This window comes from Ovis canadensis, chromosome 1 (genome assembly GCF_042477335.2).
Source record: "Ovis canadensis isolate MfBH-ARS-UI-01 breed Bighorn chromosome 1, ARS-UI_OviCan_v2, whole genome shotgun sequence".
Classification (NCBI taxonomy): domain Eukaryota; kingdom Metazoa; phylum Chordata; class Mammalia; order Artiodactyla; family Bovidae; genus Ovis; species Ovis canadensis.
Genome location: NC_091245.1, coordinates 220198793 through 220218758, shown reverse-complemented (window position 1 = coordinate 220218758; position 19966 = coordinate 220198793). Strand labels below are relative to the sequence as shown.

At 36.7% G+C, this 19966-nt stretch overlaps 1 protein-coding gene across 2 annotated transcripts in view; it reads left to right on the top strand.

Annotated features, from left to right (window-relative positions):
• The window catches only part of PRKCI (protein kinase C iota), a 68321-nt gene that overhangs the window by 27292 nt on the left and 21063 nt on the right, over positions 1-19966 (top strand). For both annotated transcript variants that reach the window (XM_069579955.1, XM_069579964.1), the window contains 6 exons: positions 7491-7580; positions 9072-9122; positions 13810-13895; positions 15268-15408; positions 17739-17793; positions 18800-18858. In XM_069579955.1, coding sequence (XP_069436056.1) covers positions 7491-7580; positions 9072-9122; positions 13810-13895; positions 15268-15408; positions 17739-17793; positions 18800-18858 — 482 coding nt within the window. The remainder of the gene's footprint in view (positions 1-7490; positions 7581-9071; positions 9123-13809; positions 13896-15267; positions 15409-17738; positions 17794-18799; positions 18859-19966) is intronic.

Genomic DNA, 19966 nt, shown 5'->3' with positions numbered 1-19966 from the left:
CTCTTTCAGGGACTCCAGTTACATGTATAGTAGGTTTCTTCAACTTGTGATAAAGCTCACTGATGCTCTGTTCTTTTTTTTTTTCCTTTTTCAGTCTTTTTTTCTGCATTTTATTTGATATAGTTCTATTGCTGTCTTTTTAAGTTCATCAGTCTTTTTTCCTGTGATATCTAATCTGCCACTTATTCCCTCTAAAGCATGTTTCATATCAGACATTGTAGCATTATTTCTAGACATTAAATTTGGGTGTTTTAAAAATATCTTCCATGTATACTTATCATGCTTTGCTTCTGAACCTTTTAGATATAATAACTTTTAATGTCTTGTCTTCAAGTTCTTTTATTGCTGTCAGTTTGGGGTCACTTCCAATTGATCTTTCTCCTGTTATGGGTCATATTTTCCTGCTTCTTCACATGCGTGGTTTTGGTTTATCAGATTCTGGACATTGTGAACTTTTGCCTTATTGAATGTTGAATATGTTTGTGTTTGTATGAAAGTTTCTCATCTTTGTTCTGGGATGCATTTTAAGTTACTTGGAAATAGCTGATCCTTCATTGCTTGATTTCCAATATCTTGAACCACTTTTTTGTCATTAATTTTGTCTAATTTTTCTTTTGTTTTAGGTGGAGGGTTAAATCCAGTTCTTGTTAGTTTATCTTCTCCAGAAGTGGAAGTTGAGCGTGTGTAGCTTGATAGGATAGTACATACTTCTGAAACCACTGGTTTCTACCTCCCAGAAAAAGGAAGCAAGAAACCAGAAATCTGTTAATATCTGTGACTGGGCCTGATAGTGAAAGCATGACCACCTAAATACCATAGTATTCTTGGAAAATTTTTGCAAGTCTACATTTTAAGCAGTGTAGCCATTTAGAGTAGGGAGTGCCATGACTTTCATAAGTGGCATACAGTGTCTTGAACCCAGTATTCAGAAGCGAGGGGTGAGGGGGAGAGCGGTTGTAACATCTTGGTGGGAAGAGTGAGTGAATCTGTAAATCTATGGCAGGCTCCAAGATCAAGAAAAGTGTGGTGGTGCTATCTCAGGCAAGTATTAAAGGTTGCCAACTTTGGTTTTAGGCTATGCTGGTTCTTCCAGATGTGTGGCACTGAATTCGGCAATATGCTAAAATATCTAATATAGCTAGTGTTATATTCCTGTGTCATGTTCTATACCTCGTGAAGTTACCTCATAAATAATTGAATCTTGCATATTTACCAAACACTTTGAGCTTCTCTGCTCTAATTTCTTTGTTTTTATAGATGAAAAGGAAATGTATATGCACTGAAAAAAGGCCAGGCCTGCTGACTAATATATAGATTTTATTATGCTGAAATTCATTAAATTGAGCTGATCTCACTCTAGGTGTTTGCCTGTTTTAGGATATAAATTTGGACTTTAGTAACTGAGTGGGCCTTGGAAAATAGCTTTCTGTCTCATCTTTGTTTCATGATGGCTATGCATGGAATGTTTTACTTCTGAGTTACATGTCTTGCTTTATCAGGCATTAAGCACCTGGCCTGAAAAGGTAACACCTGAACAAAAAACATTCAATCCAATAAAAACAAAATAGATTTGAGTATACACAGTGTCAGTGATTAACTCTTACTTTCACACTTCCTTGTGGTTATTCAAAAGCATCCATCACTAGGTACATACTGAAAACAGGTACTTGACCTGGCTTAGATTTCAACCAACAGCAAGCAGATACTGGCATAGCAAGAAAACTGTCTAGCAGAAGGGAAAGACTGACTTTTAAAAATATGGTTATTTTACCTTTAAAAATGATTAAGTCCACTCATGGCTTTTAATCAAGGTGCATTAATAAAAGCCACACCTATAATGAACTAAGCATTCTATGAGTCACTTTTAATATAAGATCTTTAGTTTTCCCATTGTCCTTGCAATACAGGTAATAGCCCTTGTTTTAACATAGGAGAAAATGAAAGCTCAAAGAAGTAAACTTTGCTGAAATCACGTAAGAGTGATGGGATTTGGAGTCTGGGAGAGAATCTTTGTATGAAGCACGATAGGACATCTCTTTGGGAGATTTTTGATGCTTTTTAAAGGCCTTTCATAAGAACTCAGGCATTTCCTAAGAACATAATTTATTATATATGATTTATCTGTATTATATAGAGATATGTATATCTATATATTTATCTCAGTTCCCTCACCTGGAAAATTAGAAATGAAGCATTAATTACGTTTCAGATTCATTCTGTTTCTACAATTCTTTGACTATTTCATTATTTGGAATTAATTTAGTCAACTGGTTTTTCATTTTTTAAAAACTGGCTTATTTGTCTAACTGGAAGAATAATTTGCGTACTTACTGAAATGTGACATTTTCTTACTCTCTTTTATGTTGCTTTTCTATTTTTTAAACTTTGACCTGCACTTAAATATGCTTCTGTAGAAGCAAGTTATTTTTTTAACCTATGTTTAAAATGGAATATAATTATGACTTTCATGTGTATGGCAAATTAGGAGAAATTTGAGTAACTGAGAAAGTGAGTCTGTATAAAAGAATTACTTTAGTTCTTTGAGACAAGTGAACACAAACTTTGCTTTTGGACTGGAATATTAACTTGTTATTGGACTCACTTTTATAAAAATGCTACACTAAATTTTTTAACAGCTTTAGTGAGAAATAATTTATCATTTAAAATGTACAATTCAGTGTTTTTTCCTGTATTTGTGCAGAAAGTTGTGCAGCCATCACCACAATCAATTTTATAACATTTTCATCACTCAGATAAGAAACTCCATGCTCATGAGCAGTTACTGTCTTCCCCAAGCTCCTTCCCCTAGAGTTCCCAGACCTAGATAACCACTAATCTCTTCTTGTTTCTACAGATTTGCCTAATCTAGACATGATATATAAAGTATCAATACTTCATCCTTTTTTAATGACTGGTTAATAGTTCATTGTTGTATGAATACCACATTTTATTTATCCATTCATCAGTTGGTCGACATTTGGGTTATTTCCATTCTTTGGCTGTTATGAGTTTAGTTCAGTTCAGTCGCTCAGTTGTGTCCGACTTTTTGCGACCCCATGAATTGCAGCACGCCAGGCCTCCCTGTCCATCACCGTCTCCCGGAGTTCACTCAGACTCACGTCCATTGAGTCCATGATGCCATCCAGCCATCTCATCCTCTGTCGTCCCCTTCTCCTCCTGCCCCCAATCCCTTCCAGCATCAGAGTCTTTTCCAATGAGTCACCTCTTCGCATGAGGTGGCCAAAGTACTGGAGCTTCAGCTTTAGCATCATTCCTTCCAAAGAAATCCCAGGGTTGATCTCCTTCAGAATGGACTGGTTGGATTTCCTTGCAGTCCAAGGGACCCTCAAGAGTCTTCTCCAACACCACACTTCAAACGCATCAATTCTTTGGCGCTCAGCCTTCTTCACAGTCCAACTCTCACATCCATACATGACCACTGGAAAAACCATAGCCTTGACTAGATGGACCTTAGTCGGCAAAGTAATGTCTCTGCTTTTGAATATGCTATCTAGGTTGGTCATAACTTTCCTTCCAAGGAGTAAGTGTCTTTTAATTTCATGGCTGAAGTCACCATCTGCTGTGATTTTGGAGCCCAAAAAACTAAAGTCAGACACTGTTTCCACTGTTTCCCCATCTATTTCCCACGAAGTGATGGGACCGGATGCCATGATCTTTGTTTTCTGAATGTTGAGCTTTAAGCCAACTTTTTCGCTCCCCTCTTTCACTTTCATCAAGAGGCTTTTTAGTTCCTCTTCACTTTCTGCCATAAGGGTAGTGTCATCTGCATATCTGAGGTTATTGATATTTCTCCCGGTAATGTTGCTATTAATATTTGGCTACCACTTTTTGTGTGGACATATGTTTTCATATGTCTTGGATACATATCTAGGAGTGGAATTGCTGTGTCATATGGTAACTGTGTTCAAGTTTTTGAGGAACTATCAAACTATTTTCCAAAGCAGCAGTACCATTTTACATTCCTACTAGCAGGGGATGAGGATTCCAGTTTTTCTGCATCCTCACCAACACAGATGAACCTTGAAAACATTCTAAGCAAAAATTTGTAGACATAAAAGACCACATATTTTGTGATTCCACTAATATGAAATGTCCAGAGAAGGCACAGCTATAGAGACTGACAGTAATCAATCACTGGTTGCCTAGGTTGACAGTTGGAGGAGAGGTGGGGGGTAATGGGGAGTGATTACTATTTAATTGGAAGGCGGTTTTTTTGAGATGGGGTTTCGATTAGTGTTATGATTGTTTAGATATTTTATGGTGAGTTGTCAGTTTTTATGGGTTTATAATGATACTGTGAATATATTAAAATTTTATCTAGAATTAGAGGGATTTGCTCAGAATGATATGGTGGAGGGGAGTGAGTGAGTGAGTACTGCAGGTGGGACAGGATTTTGTAATACGTTTGAAAATTTCCAAACTAAAAAGTTAAAAGAAGAGTTGGTAAGCCAGGAGAATGGTGTTTTAGAAACCCAGAGACAGAGTTTCTATAATAATCAGTGGGTAACTTCGTTAGATGGTATACCGAGGTCAATGAGAGTAAAGACAAAACATGCCATTGATTTCCGCAGCTGCTTTAATGACCTTAGGTATAGCCATTTTAGTAGTGTTTGGACTAAAACCTGATAGCAAAATTGGGAGGAATGCTTGGAAGATAGGGACATAGAGAAAGCAGGGTGGGTCACTCTTGACAGTAAGAAAAGTTACTACTAATAACTCTAAAAGATTATAAACCTATCATTGAAAAAATATAAAAGTATGAAGTCAGAATTCAAAGACCCTATCCCCCTTCTGCTGCTTCTCGCTCACCACTTCCAGCTTACTTTGCAGTTTCCTCTTGAGACTACATTGTGGCTACAGAATGAATGGCAGCCTGGGCAGCAGAGAGATTCTTGAGGAGGAGGCTCAAACCTGGCTTTGCCTGAGAAGAGCTAGTGGAAGGAAAGAAAAAATAACAGTGAAACTGGGGAGGACTAGTGGAATAACTGCCAGAAAAGATAAAAGGAAGGAGGGATTCAGTGGCCAAGTGGGAGAAAAGAACAGGGGCACTCGTTTCTTTGAGTCAGAGGAAAGGAGATCACTTCATTTTTCTCTGTCAGGTTGTAGACTGGTCCTTGCTGTGAGTGACTGAGGTTTGGACAGGGTTGATGGCATGTCTTGGTGTAGCCACAGGAATGAGCAAAATAATGGCAGCATGCAGAACCCAGGTCAGGCCCCACCTATATTCAAAATGACTTTTTCATTGAGGAATGCCATGATGCACGGGGATGTGCCATCTCATTAATTTCCAAGGATGATTCAGTTCTTTGGCTGGTTGACTAAGGGAGCTGTTTCTTCCTTCCCCTCTCTGTGTGTAAGTTTACTAAACTGTGCATTTACATTTAAAAGCCAGCTTTTTCCTCTTTCACTTTTATTAAGAGGCTCTTTAGTTCCTCTTCCCTCTCTGCTATAAGGGTGGTTTCATTTGCATATCTGAGGTTATTGATATTACTCTCAGCAATCTTGATTCCAATCTTGTAGTTCATTATGCATGATGATCCAGCATTATGCATGATGTACTCAGGAAGTAAGTTAAATAAGCAGAGTGACCATATGCAGCCTTGATGTACTCCTTTCCCAATCTGGAACCGGTCCTTTGTTCCATGTCTGGTTCTAACTGTTGCTTCTTGACCTGCATACAGATTCCTCAGGAGGCAGGCAAGGTGGTCTTGTATTCCCATCTCTTTAAGAATTTTCCACAGTTTGCTGTGACCCACACAGTCAAAGGCTTTGGAGTAGTCAATAAAGCAGAAGTAAATATTTTTTCTGGAACTCTCTTGCTTTTTTGATGATTCAACAGATGTTGGTGATCTGATCTCTGGTTCTTCTGCCTTTTCTAAATCCAGCTTGAACATCTGGAAGTTCATCGTTCATGTACTGTTGAAGCCTCGCTTGCAGAATTTTCAGCATTATTCTGCTAGCGTGTGAGATGAGTGCAATTGGGTGGTAGTTTGAACATTCAATGGTATTGCCTTTCTTTGGGATTGGAATGAAAACTGACCTTTTCCAGTTCTGTGGCCACTGCTGAGTTTTCCAAATTGCTGGCATATTGAGTGCAGCACTTTTAACAGCATTATCTTTTAGGATTTGAAATAGCTCAGCTGGAATTCCATCACCTCCACTAGCTTTGTTTGTGGTGATGCTCCCTAAGGCCCACCTGACTTCACATTCCAGGATGTCTGGCTCTAGGTGATTGATAACACCAGTGAAAAAACTTGCTTACAACCCAACATTCAAAAAACAAAGATCATGGCATCCAGTCCCATCACTTCATGGCAAATAGATGGGGAAACAATGGAAACAGTGACAGACTATTTTTTTGGTCTCCAAAATTACTGCAGACGGTAACTGCAGCCATGAAATTAAAAGACGCTTGCTCCTTTGAAGAAAAGCTATGACAAACCTAGACAGTATATTGAAAAGCAGAGACATTACTTTGCTGACCAAAGGTCCATCTAGTCAAACCTATGGTTTTTCCAGTAGTCGTGTATAGATGTGAGAGTTGGACTATAAAGAAAGCTGAGCGCCGAAGAATTGATGCTTTTGAACTGTGCTGTTGGGGAGGACTCTTGAGAGTCCCTTGGACCTCAAGGAGATGAAACAGTCAATTCTGAAGGATATCAGTCCTGAATATTCACTGGAAGGACTGATGCTGAAGCTGAAACTCCAATACTTTGGCCACCTTATGTGAATAACTGACTCATTGGAAAAAATCAATGCCGGAAAAGATTGAAGGCAGGAGGAGAAGGGGATGACAGAGGATGAGATGGTTGGATGGCATCATCAACTCAATGGACATGAGTTTGAGCGAGCTCTGGGCGTTGGTGAAGGACAGGGAAGCCTGGCGTGCTGCAGTCCATGGGATCACAAAGAGTCGGACACAACTGAGCGACTGAACTGAACAGACATTTAAAAGCAATCAAGCAGGAGCGGTCTTCAGTCCAGAGTACTTTAGTAGTTGTTCTTTCTGTGAGCCTCTTGAGAAGGCTGTCAAGTGAACAATAAATTTGACAAAATGATGAGAGACCTCATGTGTCGATAAAATCATTTCACTTCCTCTTTTAAAGAAACAAGTAAATTATCCCTGGCCATTAATCATATTGCAGTGACAATCTAAAATGTGGTCAGGGTAGATTTGATTTGCTATATTTTGAATATAAACATTGTTAAGAATTAAACGGTTATATATATATAAAGTTTGTATCTATGAGCCTCATTTAATATTTTGTAGAAATAGGAATGGAAGTTACATTACCTGCTTCAGAGAATAGAATTGTCTAAATAAATATCTAAACAGTTGTCCTTGTTAAATATTTCTCTGTGTGTATGTAATTGTTTCTCCTCAAGATTTTATATAGTAGAAATTATTTACTAATCACATTTACAGGATTTAAAATATCAGCTTTACTTTTCCTTCTTATATTTTGTAGGAGACCCATGTACAGTATCATCTCAGTTGGAGTTAGAAGAAGCCTTTAGGCTTTATGAGCTAAACAAGGATTCTGAACTGTTGATTCATGGTAAGAAGTAGTCATTTCTTACTCTTCCTGTAATCTTGGGAAGTTTCTTATTTATGTATGCCTTCCTGGATATTAAACTGTGATCATATCAGTGTTTCGCAGCCAAGTTTTAGCATAAAATTTAAGAATTGAGTGCTCAGCAGAACCTGTCATCTTCTTGCAGTTCTGTATTGTATTCAAATAATGATTTCTAGAAGTAAGATATCTTAAAGGTTCTTTCTTTTGTTTATGGGTTAACCATGAAACTGTTCACGTAGTTATCATAAACTTTAATATGTTAAATGTTAACAAGCCTCAGAGGTGGGCAGTGGTATAGAGAGACTGAAACTCAGCCATCACGTAACTGGTACACTGTAGACCTGGGTTGTATATCCAGATAGTTTCATCCCAAACGTGTTCTTTTCATTCTGCCATCCTGCCCCTCAAATTTTTTATGTCATGTAGAACCCAGTTAATATGATTAATATAATTGTAATACATTAGTAGTATTTCGTGTAACATTTTTGGGAGCCTTAGGAGACCAAACCTAGGAAACTCTTTAAAACTGGAAACAAAAACACATCTCCCTTCATGTAGTGACTCATTTCATCACTTTGTTGTTATTCCTTTCTACTTTCCTTTACAGTGTGTTTTCTTAAAAAACAATCGTTTGATTTTTGTCTCCCTTAGGAATTTGACATAGTGACTCCCAAAGGTTTTATACTCTTAATTTATTGAGACCCTGGAAGAACTTTAGAAGTCATTCTTTGGTCGTCTGTTTCTAGAATAAAACTACAGTGGATGTTTAAAGATACTATGGCTCCATAGTCTTGAACGGTTTAAGTGTTGTTGCTTTTTATGCTGTGTCACAGATCTGTTTTCAGAAGTTAGCTTATATTTCAACTTTTAAAAACATTTCAGGAGCTGCGCTTCCCATACTCTGTGTTCTGAACCATGTCCTTTTTGTGCATCACAAAGAGTTGACTAACTGTTCATTAATGTGCTATTTCATTATATAATCTTTATAAGAATGTTTTGAATTAGAATGTTTATGAATGTGTAGTTCCTTAGACAAAGCTTATGTTTTTGTATTTGGATATGGTTTTCAATGAAGTTTGATATATGTATCTTTTAAAAACTATCATTTTTATAAACCATCTTTTATAAACTATGTTTATATTTGAATACATCTTGTAATTTTAATTCTTCACCCTAGATGATTTGTCACTACAGTAAAGATTTAAGGAAATAGTTAATGATTTCTCTTATAACAAAAAAGTTAGTTGGTGCTGTAATAGGGACAGGAATGAGTAATTTGAGCTTCTAATGTCCATTGTTTATGGATGTCGCTTTCATAAGAACTTCCTTCATTATAGCCTTGGTAAAATGGATCCCTTCCAAAAATCATACTGACCATATTTCAATCAGCTTATATGATTTTTTAATTTAAAATTCTGTATAATTTATATGTTTTTAAACATGCTGTATTAATTTTAATTTCTTGTCTTTCAGTATTCCCTTGTGTACCAGAACGTCCTGGAATGCCCTGTCCAGGGGAAGATAGTAAGTGTTTATCTATGTCATACCTTTGAGTAGAGTTATTTATGATAAAATGGCACAAGTGAAATGAAATCAGAACTAGAACTTTTAATTCATTTCTTTTCTTTTCCGTTCTTAAGTCTAATTGAGAATATATTAGCACACTGCCTAAATTCTCTACTTTTGCTAAATCAAAATCAGGCAGTTAAAAAAAAAAGCAGGTAGTTTTTTATTACCGCTTACTGATAATTGTCTATTGTGCATTTGAAAGGAAAACTAAGTTCATTATAAGTCATTTCTTATTTTTTAATTTTGGAAATTTTCAAACCTTCAGTTCAGTTCAGTTCAGTTGCTCAATCATGTCTGACTCTTTGTGACCCCATGAGTCACACCACGCCAGGCCTCCCTGTCCATCACCAACTTCCCAGAGTTTACTCAGACTCAACGTCCATCCAGTCGGTGATGCCATCTAGCCGTCTCATCCTCTGTCGTCCCCTTCTCCTCCTGCCCCCAATCTCTCCCAGCATCAGAGTCTTTTCCAATGAGTCAACTCTTTGCATGAGGTGGCCCAAGTACTGGAGTTTCAGCTTTAGCATCATTCCTTCCAAAGAAATTCCAGGGCTGATCTCCTTCAGAATGGACTGGTTGGATCTCCTTGCAGTCCAAGGGACTCTCAAGGGTCTTCTCCAACACCACAGTTCAAAAGCATCAATTCTTCGGCACTCAGCTTTCTTCACAGTCCAACTCTTGCATCCATGCATGACTACTGGAAAAACCATAGCCTTGACCAGACGGACCTTTGTTGGCAAAGTAATGTCTCTGCTTTTGAATATGCTATCTAGGTTGGTTATAACTTTCCTTCTAAGGAGTAAGTGTCTTTTAATTTCATGGCTGCAGTCACCATCTGCAGTGATTTTGGAGCCCCTCAAAATAAAGTCTGACACTGTTTCCACTGTTTCCCCATCTATTTCCCATGAAGTGATGGGACCAGATGCCATGATCTTAGTTTTCTAAATGTTGAGCTTTAAGCCAACCTTTTCACTCTCCTCTTTCACTTTCATTAAGAGGCTTTTCAGCTCCTCTTCACTTTCTGCCATAAGGGTGGTGTCATCTGCATATCTGAGGTTATTGATATATCAAACCTTAGGAGAAGTTTAAAAAACATAGAAACATTGAAAACAAAGATACCCATATATCCTTTACGTAGATTCACCAGTTATTAACATTTTCTATGTTTGCTTTATCTCTGTATCTGTGCACACATATACATACATGTATATACACAACAAACACTTATTTTTATTTTTTTGCTGTGTCATTTTAGAGTAGGTAGTTGACATGACGCTTTACCTCTAAATACTTTATCATGAATCCTTAGGGACTGTTATGGGACCTTCTTTTGAATGTCTAATCCACTGGTTAACATTAATGAGATGAGCTGAAAGAGTCAGACAACTCTTCAGTCTGATGGAATTTGAAAATGCAAACTTATATATCAGTTCAGTTCAGTCGCTCAGTCGTGTCCGACTCTTTGTGTCCCCATGAACCGCAGCACACCAGGCCTCCCTGTCCATCACCAACTCCCGGAGTTTACCCTAACTCATGTCCATTGAGTCAGTGATGCCATCCAACCATCTCATCCTCTGTCATCCTCTTCTCCTCCTGCCTTCAATCTTTTCCAACATCAGGGTCTTTTCAAATGAGTCAGCTCTTTGCATCAGGTGGCCAAAGTGTTGGAGTTTCAGCTTCAACATTAGTCCTTCCAATGAATACCCAGGACCGATTTCCTTTAGGATGGACTGGTTGGATCTCCTTGCAGTCCAAAGAACTCTCAAGAGTCTTCTCCAACACCACAGTTCAAAAGCATCAATTCTCTGGCACTCAGCTTTCTTTATAGTCCAACTCTCACATCCATACATGACCACTGGAAAAACCATAACCTTGACTATACGGACCTTTGTTGGCAAGGTCTCTGCTTTTAAATATGCTGTCTAGTTTCGTCATAACTTTCCTTCCAAGCAATAAGTATCTTTTAATTTCATGGCTGCAAGCATCATCTGCAGTGATTTTAATCACGCTATTACTTTTGATATATAGTATAATTTATAGATTATAGATATTAAGGAACTCATTTTTATTTGTGGTTTCTGCACATATCCATGACTTTAGAAGGAATAGTGGTAAATGTTTTGTTTTCTATTAAGTGAAATAGCTCTAAACTTTTAATTCTGTAACTCTTCATGCAACTTGGTAAAAAGGAAAAATTAAAGAACTAGGTGTTTCTATATAGAGTTGGGACTGTGTACTTTATAGACTGGAGAAGGAAATGGCAACCCACTCCAGTATTCTTGCCTGGAAAACCCCATGGACAGATGAGCCTGGTGGGCTACAGTCCATGGGGTCGCAAAGAATCTCACATGGCTTAGTGACTGAACGACAATAACAACTTAATAGGAAGGTGGGGAAATATAAGGAGTAGGTAGGGCTCTGAAGAAATAGTGAAACATTTAGGTTTGGATTCAGCTAGGAGTATTTCACTGGATTTCCAGTGGCAGATGGATTACAGCCAGCGTGGGCTGCCTTCACAGAGGTGTTGGAAAAGCAGCTCTCCTCTCTTTGTCCGGGTGAGAGTTTTAAAAGTCTTGTCATTGTAGCAAGTCTTGCTTGCACAACCCCATGTCCAAATCTATTATGAGTCTGTAGTACACCTCCCAGATAAAATGTCATTTCCTAACTTTTCACTGTATTTCATGCTCACATTGCCACTTTAAAATTCGCTGGTGGAGATTTTGATATCCTCCTCCTTGGTGTAATTAATATTACTAAATTAGAGCATGAAGGAAAATTGATAACCGTTAAGGTGATCTCCTGGCTGTTTTAATTCCTAGACAACATTAGCATGTTTAAATCTGAGATATATCAAGTTGTAGTTCATGAAAGTTTCTTAAATAAGATACTCTTAGTTTAAGATAGTAACAAACTTTCTGCTTTGGTTATTCCTAACAAAATAAGTAAAAACAAAAGCATACATATTTGAGGTTCTGTATTAGGGTTTCCCTGGTGGCTCAAATGTTAAGAATCTGCTTGGAATGTGGGAGCCCCAGGTTTGATCCCTGCGTTGGGAAGATCTACTGGAGAAGGAAATGGCAACCCACTCCAGTATTCTTGCCTGGTGAATTCCATGGACAAAGGAGCCTGGCAGGCTACAGTCCTTGGGGTCCCAAAGAGTTGGACATGACTAAGCATGACTAACACACACACATATTAGTGGCTCAGAGGTGAAGAATTTGCCTGCCAGTACAGGAGACACAGGAGGTGCGGGTTCAGTCCCTGGGTGGGGAAGATCCCCTGGAGGAGGATATGGCAACCCATCCAGTATTCTTGGGTGGAAAGTCCCACAGACAGAAGAGCCTGGTGGACAGCACCCGCATGCTTCTCAGGATTTCTGTTTCAGAGCATTTTACCTGTTTTAGTCTATATTAATTTTAAATAATAGATCCAGTGCTATATTTGCTTTAAAATGAGTTTAGAAAGCTAATGGACTCTCCACAGTATTTCTATTACTGTGGAATGACTAAATAGGAAATATATGTAATAGTGATTGATTTAACCAAAACTACACTGGTAGAGTTGATTTGATCTCACGGAAACTCTTGTTTAGGAAAAGTATTTAGAGTATATAAAAATATAAAAGCCATTGAATGAAAGATTGTTGTGGAAGAGAATATTCTTGGGGTTACAAAATGTTCATTATACAGTACTGTACTTTTAAAATGAAGAAAACTAGCCATCACAGTCTTTAACAGAGTGATTGAATACCTAGTAGGAGTCAATAATCTCACATTTGTAAATTTCTTGATGTGATGTAGTAAGAAATACACATCGCCTATGTGTTATTTTTGCCAAAAGTATTTAATATCTGGGAAGTGTTACAGATCTGTATTCGATTTAAGTCTAGTTAGGAAACAGACAAATCCAGAGTGTAGGACTTAAGATAAAACAGCTGCCTAAACTTTTTTCAACATCATGAAAAACAAACAAGGAATGAGACAGAGTGATTGGTTTAGCATATGTTAAAGAGACAGAAAAGGTATAGAAACGAAATGCAATGCCTAAATCTTGACTGGACCCTGGAGAGAAGAAGAAAACTGAAAGATACTTTTCAGGCAAATGAGAAATTTGCATATGAACTATATATTAGATGTTATTGAATTAATGTTAACTTTCTAAGACACCATATTGTGGTCAAATAGAATTAGGGGGAGTGTCTTTAATCTCAGGCAATGGATACTTGGATATTTAAAGGTGAACAGTTTCGATGTCTGCAATTTATTTTTAAATGATTCAGAAAAAAAGTGTAGGTGTAAATAGAGAAGAAAGCAAATGTGGCAAAGTGATTGTAACTGATAAATGTAGTTGAAAGATGCAGGCATTTATTGTTCTATTCTTTCAACTTCTCTGTGGGCTTACAATTTTTTCAAAATTAAAAGGGAAAAAATAACAAAAAAGCAGTTATAGTTTTTCAAATATTTATACTCCATGGGCTTTATTTTCATCTGATCTCTTGATGAATCTATTTTATTTTTTCACTTCCAGGTTTTTAATCAATATATTTTTTTGTAGTGAACATCATAAAAAAATCATAGACTTTATTATAAAATGACTTATAATCACACTTGCTCTTTTTAAAAAACTTTTAATCTCTGTTTAGAATCCATTTACCGACGAGGTGCACGCCGCTGGAGAAAGCTTTATTGTGCAAATGGACACACTTTTCAAGCCAAGCGTTTCAACAGGGTAAACTTTAGTTTGCTGAATGTTGATCATTTGAGAAATCTGTTTTTTTCCTCTCTACTGTTACTCCCTTCTAAAGGAGTAAGTAAAGAGTTAGTTGCTCAGTCACGTCCGATTCTTTGCAACTCCATGGACTGTAGCCCACCAGGCTCCTCTGTCCATGGAATTCTCCAGGCAAGAATACTGGAGTGGGTTGCCATTCCCTTCTCCAGGGGATCTTCCCACCCCAGGAATCGAACCTGAGTCTCCTGCACTGCAGGCAGATTCTTTACTGTCTGAGTCACCAGTAGGGTGACCTGTAATTCCCAGTTTGCCCGGTGTAGTACATTTGCTATCTTGAAGTAGTTTTTAATAGTATCTCTTGACTCTTAAAAATGTTCCAGACTGAATGATTAGTTATATGATTACCATAGCTGTAAGAAAACTGGATATTTTGAATATAACTCAAGACAGCTAAAAAATAAGCAAGGTTTAGTTTGCAAACCGTTTACTATTGTTTTTTTTTCTTTAGTTTTCTCTGTTTTATAAAATGATCGTCGCAGACACTTACCTAGTTTTTCCTGTGTACCAGGTATTCTTCCGAATGCTTGACATGTACTGCTCCACTCAGCTTAAGGGATCTTAAGTTCTGCAACCAGGGAGCAAACCCATGTCCCCTGCAGTGGAAGCACAGAGTCTTAACCACTGGACCCCCAGGGGAGTCCCTGTTTTCCATTTTAGAGATGAAGAAACCGAGGTGCAAAATAGTCAAATAACTTGCCCAAGATAACCCAGCTAGTAAGTGACAGAGCCAAGGTTTAAAAGCAGCCTCTCTCCAGAAGTGCATGTTTTTACCTACTCTTGACAACTACAAATATATGGATTCCATTTCCATTCTAACTGTGCCGAGTTCTCAGTTCATTAATGTAGTAGAAGCCACCACCTGAGGTTCCCAAATTCCAATTGCTGGTCGCAGAGGTATTTAAAAAGTTTTCAAGTAAAAAATCACTTTAGGTGTTGCTGCATAAGACATGTTTGACCTCTGAACAGTCTGGAAGGTTTGTTTTGCTTGAGAGTCCTTGCACAGGTTTTCTGCCTTGTTTTTCAAGTTTAATTCACTTTTCCTATTTTCATTACTCTGAACTTAATTATACGAAGACTGAAAATCCATGGACTTAGGAAACGTCATGGTTACAAATTTCACTGTCTCTTTAAAGCAAGCTCTGTTTTCTGTTTATTTCCCGTGACCATCATGGCTTTAAGTTGTATATGATGAAGGAATTTGAGTTAGGGAAGAAAACTACTTATTTCACTGTTCTATGAGCAAACCCTTGGGAAAGTTTATGATGTGCTTTTTGTTAATTAAAAAAATATATTGTTGAATTAATCTCTCCAGCGTGCGCACTGTGCCATCTGCACTGACCGAATTTGGGGACTTGGACGTCAAGGATATAAGTGTATCAACTGCAAGCTCCTGGTTCATAAGAAGTGCCACAAACTTGTCACAATTGAATGTGGGCGGCATTCTTTGCCACCGGTAAGACACCATTGTCTGATTTTTCTTTAATAGAGCATTTTTTATAACTCTGCTAGAACCGAAGACTAAAACGGAAATGTTAAGGAATCAAAGCTCAACAGTGTTGTTACAGAATGTGACTAGGAACACTTTAGGAGTCCAGTTAACATATTGTGAATTTGGAATTAGATTACTACAAATTTGTTTGTAGGATATGGTTAACTTCTTTGTTTGACCTGCTGTAAAATCCTTTGGTCTAAATTAGAAAAATGTAAGGAGAATCATTTAAAAGCTAGACTTTTCTTCTTTTAGCTACTCTTCAGTCTAAGCTCCAATTATTGTAGCATCTGTACTAAGCAGAAATCAGGTGAGAAGAGTCAGAGGCTTCCTGTTTGCTATGTGAAGTGTGAGATAATGGGGAAGCTTTTGCACTTAAAATTTTTATTTTTCACTTTCTATTTTAAATATGAAATTAAAACGTGTTCATCATAGAAAAAAAGAGAATGAGGATGAATAAAAAAATTAAATAAATATCCTCCATTAAATCTACTATGTAAAGATAATGGTCATTTGGTGCATATTCTTCCAGAGCTATGCAAATTTATATGCATAAAGATTTAAAATCCTTCTATATGAAAAAATTTGTAAACATATATAAGACCTGATGGAGCAGTATAATGAACTTTCATATACCAGTTATCTAGCTCCAACAGGTACCACCTGACGACCAATCTCTGCCCCTACCCATTTAGCCTGCCCTCATCCTGTAGTATTTTGAAACAGATTCCTCTTTTTGCTCTGCGTGTGCACTCACTGGACTACTGGATTCTTCAGCCTGGATCCACCAGGGGGTTGTGAGGGGGCAGTGAAGTTGTCAAATATCCATCCAGCCGATGTTCAAAATTTTGGTTGTCACATAAATGTTGTAATTTTGTTTTCATAATTTTCATTATGAATCAGGATCTAAATTAAATTCATATTTACAATTAACTGATACATCTAAGATATTTTTAAATTTACTGATTCTTCCTTCTCTGTCTCTTTCCCTTACAATTTAATTGTAGAAGAAATTGTGTTATCATTTAAAGTGTTTCAGAATCTTCCTCTTGCTTCTTCATGGTTATGTTTAAAATGTTCTCCTGTCCTCTTTGTTTTCTGTGTGTTACAGTTGAATGTAAGAGGTTTGATTACATTCTGATTTTGGGGTTTTTTGTGAGTTGTTTTGAGATTACTTCATAGAAGGTGGTGTGTTTATCCATCAAAAAGCATATAATGTTTTTATGTCTTGTTCTTTTACATACTTTTTAACAAAAATAAGACTTTGTGTTTACTGTTTTCTAACCCATTTTTCTTGCTGAACAATATATTTTGTTCATCTTTCTATACCTATATATTTATCATTTTTTAAGCACTTTTTTTTGCGTCTTTACCATAATTTATTTAACCAGTTCCCCATGATTGAACATTTGAGTTGTTTTCCAAATTTTCCTATAAGGAAAATCATAGTGAACTTCCTGGTAGATAAATCTTATTATTTCCTTAAGGCTGCAGAAGTAGAATTACTGGATTAAAAGATGAGCATTTTAAAAAAGATCTGCATTTGTCTTTCTGAGTTATCTTTTAAACAGGGGTCCCCAGGCTCCTAATGCCTGATCTAATGCCTGATGATCTGAGGTGGAGCTGATGTAATATTAATAGAAATAAAGTGCACAATAAATGTGATGAGCTTGAATCATCCCAAAACCCTCACACACTGGGTCTGTGAAAAAATTGTATTCCACAAAATCAGTCCCTGGTGCCAAAAAGGTTGGGGACCACTGTTTTAGAATGATTATAACATATTTATTCTTAGTACCTACTCTGGACGTTGTGAAAGTAGGTTTTCACTGGTAGCTCATTGGTAGTAGCATTTTTTAGCTAGTTCATATAAGTTTACAAATGGCTTTATGGTTAGAGAGGTTGAAAGCCAATCTTAACAAGCAGCAGAAAGCCAGAAATTGTGAAAAAAATTTATCCAGATTACTGATATATTCTTGAGTATTCTTAGTCAATGGAATGACTTGTGTGAGTTCATAAATGCAGAAGGATTTAAAAGGGACTGAAATTAATTTTGTTTTTTTTCTGCAATCTGTAAAATGTGGCATCACCTCATTCACAGGAATGTTGTATTGTTTCATGTAATACAATGAAAAATAAATTGTATATAGTAATATAATCCTTACTAAGTTACATTTCAAATTTAAATTTTAATATGCTATGTCTCATCAAAATGATATTGTTCCTGGATTTATGGAAGTATTGCTATTTAAAAAGAGTCCACTAAGTTACTGTGTCTTTGGAAATGATTGTAGGAACCACTGATGCCCATGGACCAGTCATCCATGCACTCAGACCATGCACAGACAGGTAAGGATGACAGTGGCGCAAACCGTTGCTCATTAGCAAAGTGTCACCTAAAGACTTCTTTATGTGACTCTTTCCCCTAAATGTAAAGGCATTTAGATTCTTCCCAAATAAAAGCTAAGTAACCATAGTTTGGGGATTTAACATCAATCACAGTATTTAACATATATGTTTGGCATTTTAAAAAGACAGCTATGTAAACTATAACAAATGACTGTTTTCTTTAATTCCGATAAAATTCTTTGAGACCTCTTCATATACCAAATCTATTTTTTTTCAATAATGAAGACATATTGATTTTGTGGACTGTTGACTCTATTCAAGTGACATTTTAAAATAAAACTCTATTATGAGATGAAGAAATGATGTAAAAGATACAGAGATGCTGTATAGAAAATTCAAAAAAGATCGTTTGAGTTCAAATGTCTAGTAGATACAAAACCTTTAGTATGTCTCTGAGAAATTTGGAGAGCAATTACATGGGACATAGCAGCCTGATGTGGGGTGAATCAAGAAAAAGGGACTTTTTCTAGAAGGACAGAATGTGGCATCTTCTTCATGGAAGAAGCTAGTTATATGAAATGTAGGCTTTTTGGCCCCAGCTGCTTTAAGGAATAGAAGCCTAGAGTCCAATCTAGTCTAAACTGGAGACCCTCCGTCTCTTATGTCTCAGTCATACTAATATAATTAAATAGGGTTTAGAGGGTTACCTTTTTAAAAGGAATTTGTAAAGAAGAAAAATATATTTTAAAATAGCAAAAGTGTTTGTTAAAATCAGTAGTGGCTATTGATTGGTTCATTCTCTTTACCCTCATTAGAGATTAGAAGTTAACTGATATTTATGTATAATCTGTTATTAATAGGACAGATATTCAGTTTTAAATGATGAACAATTATTGAAAATTAAAAAGTAAGAAAAATTAAATGAAAAAATTTTGATTAACTTAGTTAATGTGTACTGTGTTTTTCTTTTTTTTTTTTTTTTTAATGTTTGGGATTGGGTTTTTAGTAATTCCGTATAATCCTTCAAGTCATGAGAGTTTGGACCAAGTTGGTGAAGAAAAGGAGGTAAGATAATTAGTCTTATGGTATATTATGTCATCAGCTTTTTAATAACATGTGACACTTTAAAAACGTGACAGATTGACTTGCTTAAATTTTAGGTCATACTAGAAAAATACAGGGATGATTTTTAATGATTCTAGAGTTTTATTCTGATTTACTTTGTTAATTAAATTACTAAAATCATTTAAATTAAATAGTCTGGTGTGGTGGGATAACTTATTTTCATTTTAAGGTAGCGTAATCTAAAAATTATAATATACTTAAGAATGGTGTTTCAAAATACTTGGTAGTATTGTTTAAAATCTCGATCCTTCCATTTTATGGACTAATGGTTTATTTGAAGTATAAATAATTAAACATCTTAACTGCCCATCTTTTTTCTGACAGTTAAACAGTTTATCAGTTTTTTAAACAGTTTAATTTAAAATTTTGAATTAAAGTGATTAATAACCAATTTTTTTTAAAAAGCTTATGGTAAGATTTAGCATGCCTCACACGTTTCACTCCCACTTTGACTTCTGAGAAACAACCTTTTTTAATCTTTTCTAGTTGTGTCCACATGTGTTTATCCCTTTCTTTTTCAGGTTTTTCAACTTTATATACTTCTGGCCACAAAAGGTTTAAACTAGTATACTGGGTTGTGCTGTGCTAAGTCGCATCAGTTGTGTCCGACTCTTTGCGACCCTACGAACTGTAGCCCACCTGGCTCCTCTGTCCCTGAGAGTCTCCAGGCAAGAATACTGGGTGCCATGCCCTCCAGGGGATCTTCCCCACCTAGGGATCAAACCCATGTCTTATATCTCCTGCACTGGCAGGCGGGTTCCTTCTCTTTCCATTGTTTGATAAGTGTATTATGTTTTACTCTGGGTTACCTTTTTATTACGGAAAATGTCAAGTATCAGTAAAAGTAAACAGAATACTATAACAACCCCCTGTGTCCATTACCCAGTTAAAACAATTGTCTGTACATGTTTTGTCTACCAGCTACTCTCACTCCCTGTGGCTTAGATGGTAAAGAATCTGCCTGAAAGGCAGGAGACCCATGTTCAATCCTGGGTCAGGAAGATCCCCTGAAGAAGGGAATGGCAACCCACTCCAGTATTCTTGGGCT